Genomic DNA, 4,400 nt, shown 5'->3' with positions numbered 1-4,400 from the left:
TTTGTGACCAACATGGAGTTCATGGATCTCATTTCCTGTCTGATGGCTTCATTTGCTTCTCTTCCCGTCTCTTTTTGTTGTACTGAGATAACATTTCTGTGGCTCTTTATCTGTGGTGTGGTATCTGTGGTGGTGATCAACTTTACCTCTGTCTTCATTGTAAGACACGACGCTTCGAACGTCTTAACCCCCCACCCCTCCCAATACCCGTATCTTGTATCTCCTTCCTCACTACACTTATATTTCCATCAAACCTCCTTTCTCCTTTCTCTACTGTTCCTCCCACAACACCCATCTTCAATAATTCCTTGCCTTCCTTTCTCTCTCATTTTGAATTTTCTCAATTGACCCCTCCTGCGCAGTCCCTCATGCATGTATGTATTTAATATATCAACCCTAACTGGACAGGAGATTGTGAAATGACAAGAGTGAAGTGATGAATTGCCCAGAAGAGAGTGTTATCCACATGCTATCGGCTTGTCAAGGATGCGTCCATGGAAACGACTTTTTCATGGGGAAAAATAACACCAAGCATGTCACTTAAAAAATCTGGGGCATTTGGATAAAAACAAAAAAATGTGACCGCAAGTTTGCAAAGTTATGTCTTAAAAAGCTTTACTAACCCACTGACAATATGGTCCACTTTATCATAGTCATTAGGGACAGGAAGAGAAGTTGGCAGTGATAGCGGTGGAAGGCGTGGTGGGGTAGGTAACGATCCTAAAATCTTAGCCCCTCAGGCAAATTAGGAACAGCCCTCAACATGGTCCTATGTATCCATTCACCCTCAGAGATCTATACCAGGCCCATGTGATTGAAATAACACCGCCCACCTCTTATAAGGCCACGAAGGCGCAAAGCACAGGTGACAGACTGGCTTGGGATCAACATTAGACCAAGATTGAGACAAGGTAAGAAGGGTTGAGCACAGGAAAAGAAAAGGTGTACAAAAGGTAAAAGGGGGAATTGGTAAGTCAGTGGTTAGTGTTAAAAAAAAAAGCATAAGCACAGCAACACTCATAGTATGAAATAATATCTTAAGCTTTTTCCATGTAAGAAAGTTTAACATTTGCTGTGCTGCTGTTTTGCCGGTCCGACATGGCATTCGCAAGTTTCGACTCGAGGAAGGCTTATATGATTCAACTGATGCTTTGCCAGGGCTCATTACTTCCACATCACAAAAGGCCTGCATTTAGTCATGAAATCATAAGGCCCCTTTGTGGATCTGGGTGAGAGAGAGAAAAATAAACTCTGTCATACAGAAAAATTAATCCTCGGCTATGAATAAGTCAAAGGTGTTTCGCATCACTCTGGCCAAACTTGGGTTCTGCATGACTCGGAAAGTGAGCGCTAACAACTCACCCCCCTATGGAGGAGGCATCAGCTTATAGGATAAAAGTCTCGGTGGATCGTGGATTTCCTTTTTTAAACGTCCGGGGATTTTAAAATGTTCGGGTTAGCACTGCTTAAATTTCCTTCCAGCTAGTATATTTGAATTGAATGGAAATAAAATTAACATCTTTGCTTTTCCCATGACCCCTATCCTCTTCCTTAACAATCCTTCCAGATTGACATCGAGGAATAGCTATGGATGTCAACAGCACTTCAACGGACATCTCGATCAATTCCAGCAATCTGGATAACTTCACTCGGGCCTTGCTGGTGGGCAAGATGACGACCATTACTCTACCCACGATCTACCTATTCGTTTTTCTTGTGGGTCTTCCCAGCAGCCTCCTAGCTTTGTGGATGAGTGTCTTCCGCCCGGGGGACCGTGGCCGCACGCATCCCCGGACTTCGACCAGCATCTACGTGCTCAACCTCGCTGCTGTTGACTTCCTCTACGTGGTTTTTCTGCCCCTCCAGATCGTTTATCACTTTGGAGGCAACCACTGGCCCTTTGGCAGGTTCCTGTGTCACCTGATGACAACTCTGCTCTATTTAAACACACACTGTTCCATATTCTTCCTGACCTGTGTCAGTGTGGACCGCTACCTGGCTGTGGTGAGGCCACAGACAGCAAGGAACCTCCGTACGCCCCGCGTTGCCACCGGAGCCTGTGTCGGCGTCTGGTCCTTTGTGCTGCTTTTAACAGGACCGCTGCATGCTGTGAGCCTTGTACACTCTGTCCCTGAGCTCTCTATCACTACGTGTTATGATGTTTTCCCCAAGAGCGATAAAGTGGTCACCTTCTTCCAAGCTTACTGTATTGTTTTCTTTATTGTGGTCTTCCTTGCACCATTTTCCACGACGGTTTTCTGCTATCTATCGGTCATACGGACACTGCTCACAGGCGGTGGGCCACAAGGAAAAGGATCGCGTGTGCGCCGTCGTGCGATCCAGCTCTCCATTGTTGTTCTGCTTACCTTCATCATCTGCTTCGCACCCTGCAACCTCGTACTCATTACACACTCGTTGCTGCACCGGACGCAAGGGCAGAGTGGTTTATATGGCGTCTATAAGCTTTGTTTGGCGCTGAGCAGTCTGAACACCTGCTTCGACCCATTTGTCTACTACTTGGTCTTGCGTGACTTTCGACGGCGGATCGCAGCGTTCCTCTGCCCCTGGCTGGTCAAGGAAGATGACAGCTCAACTCAGCAGGATGGCATGCTGCATCACAGAACTCAGGAAGTTGAGAGCTCCATGTCTACAAACCGAGGGAATTCTTCTTCAACCGTAATCTGAAGATGTATCGAAAACTGTCGCATCTTTATGTATAAAAACACATGATTCGAGGTAGTGCATGCTTTTTCTGCTTCTTCCTCTTCTTTTTCCTTCGTGCTAAACACACTACTTGGACATTTCTAACAAATGCGAGGAAAATTGATGGCCTTTCAAAAAAACATTTGTAACTATTTTACACTCTTCACATAGAGCCTGAGTAATGACTTTAGCATTAGCTTGCTTTGGCTTGCATATGAGAAAAATTGCCCAGCTTTGAGGAACTAGGCTTAAACGGCATTTCTCTGAGATTCATGAAAGTACCTTCGAGAGCAGTTAGTTTAAGGTACATAAAAGTGCATAATCCACGGCAACCCTCGCAGAAAATACTGCTTGCGCTTGCAATGAATGCATACATGTTATATGTATCACATCACTAATTGTATGCATAATTATATCATGGAATGCATGAGCATTCAAATAAATTGTACACAAAATTAAAGTGCAGAATGGCTTCTTCCGCAGAAATAGGTTAGAGAGTAAGATCGTTCAAAGTAGTTTCACTGCAATAATTGTCACCTTGCAATCCACTGCACTGTCAAACTACAGGGCATGCTATGCATTACGAGCCCTGAGATACGGCATCGGGTCATCCCGTGACATTGGCTGTAATCTTCCCTGCTAAAATTATGGTCTTAGAGATGTACTCTGACTGCACAAGGCTTAAAAATACACTTAATTACAGCAAAGCATTAAGTAAAGATACAACGACGTCGGCAAATCACTCTTGTCTAAACACGTCTGGGACGCAACGTGATCCGAGAGCTTCCGAGCAGGCGGTTAAAGTGGGCGCCTCAATGTGGAGGACCGCAAGTGTGAGCAATGACGTGAAACATCTTTTTTTAAATCACACCTATAACATACAATATGACGCCCCGATAAACTGCAGAATAAACTTAAATTGCTTTCCTCCAAAAGTGCTGCTATTCCAGGCCACAGGGAAAACAATCAATCAAGTGGTTCAATTCTTCCCCTCCAGTGTCAAAATCACTTCCTCCCAGATGTAATCAAAACAGAAATGTTGTTACAAGAGCAATTAAAAACAGCCACTTTCAAAATTGACACAACGCCTGATAATTACACGAGTACTGTTCATTACAACAGCATCAACAAAATAATCATCCAATCTTACTATAATTCACCAAATGTCCGTCCGTCCGTTCCCAGGTACCGCAAAAACCGCTGAACTGATCGCAACGAAATTTTGGGTGGGTAATCCTGGGACACCCTGGAATAAAATAGGCCATATTGTTTTTCCATATTTTTCTTCAATTTTCCAATTTTTCCAATTTTCCCAAACACGATGGAATAATATTTACGGATATGAACAGTGATGTGGCTTTTATTGAAATATTACAAATACTGTTTAGATTTTGATGATTTGCGTGTGATATGATTTAACGGATGTTTATATAAATCGTTTAAAAATAAAACTAAAACTTCAATCTCTGATATTTTGCCTTTTCATTTTGGCCTCCCAATTGAAGCCCCGCCCATAGGGCGGGTACCGTTGCTCGTAACAACAATTTGTCGGTGGGCAAATCCATATTTACAAACGGTATTGGGTCTGGTGGTCAATTGCTGGCCTGCATTTCTTCACCCCTTCTGGAGCATATTGAAGGCCCATGTGTGCACGACCTGTGTTTGTTCCTGATCAAGGCCACTGCGTGGCCGAAATG

At 43.9% G+C, this 4,400-nt stretch overlaps 1 protein-coding gene across 1 annotated transcript; it reads left to right on the top strand.

Annotated features, from left to right (window-relative positions):
* Positions 1–867: 867 nt before the first annotated feature.
* Positions 868–4,164, top strand: LOC137428205 (proteinase-activated receptor 2-like). Its single transcript, XM_068118152.2, has 2 exons — positions 868–911; positions 1,568–4,164. The coding sequence occupies exon 2, from the start codon at positions 1,588–1,590 to the stop codon at positions 2,683–2,685; it is 1,098 nt and encodes a 365-aa protein (XP_067974253.1). The 5' UTR covers positions 868–911; positions 1,568–1,587; the 3' UTR covers positions 2,686–4,164.
* The last annotated feature ends 236 nt before the right edge of the window (positions 4,165–4,400 follow it).

The sequence above is a fragment of the Myxine glutinosa genome, chromosome 5 (assembly GCF_964187855.1).
Source record: "Myxine glutinosa chromosome 5, kmMyxGlut1.1, whole genome shotgun sequence".
Taxonomy (NCBI): Eukaryota; Metazoa; Chordata; class Myxini; order Myxiniformes; family Myxinidae; genus Myxine; species Myxine glutinosa.
The sequence above is the reverse complement of the archived record's forward strand: the minus strand, read 5'-3'. Positions and strand labels throughout refer to the sequence as shown.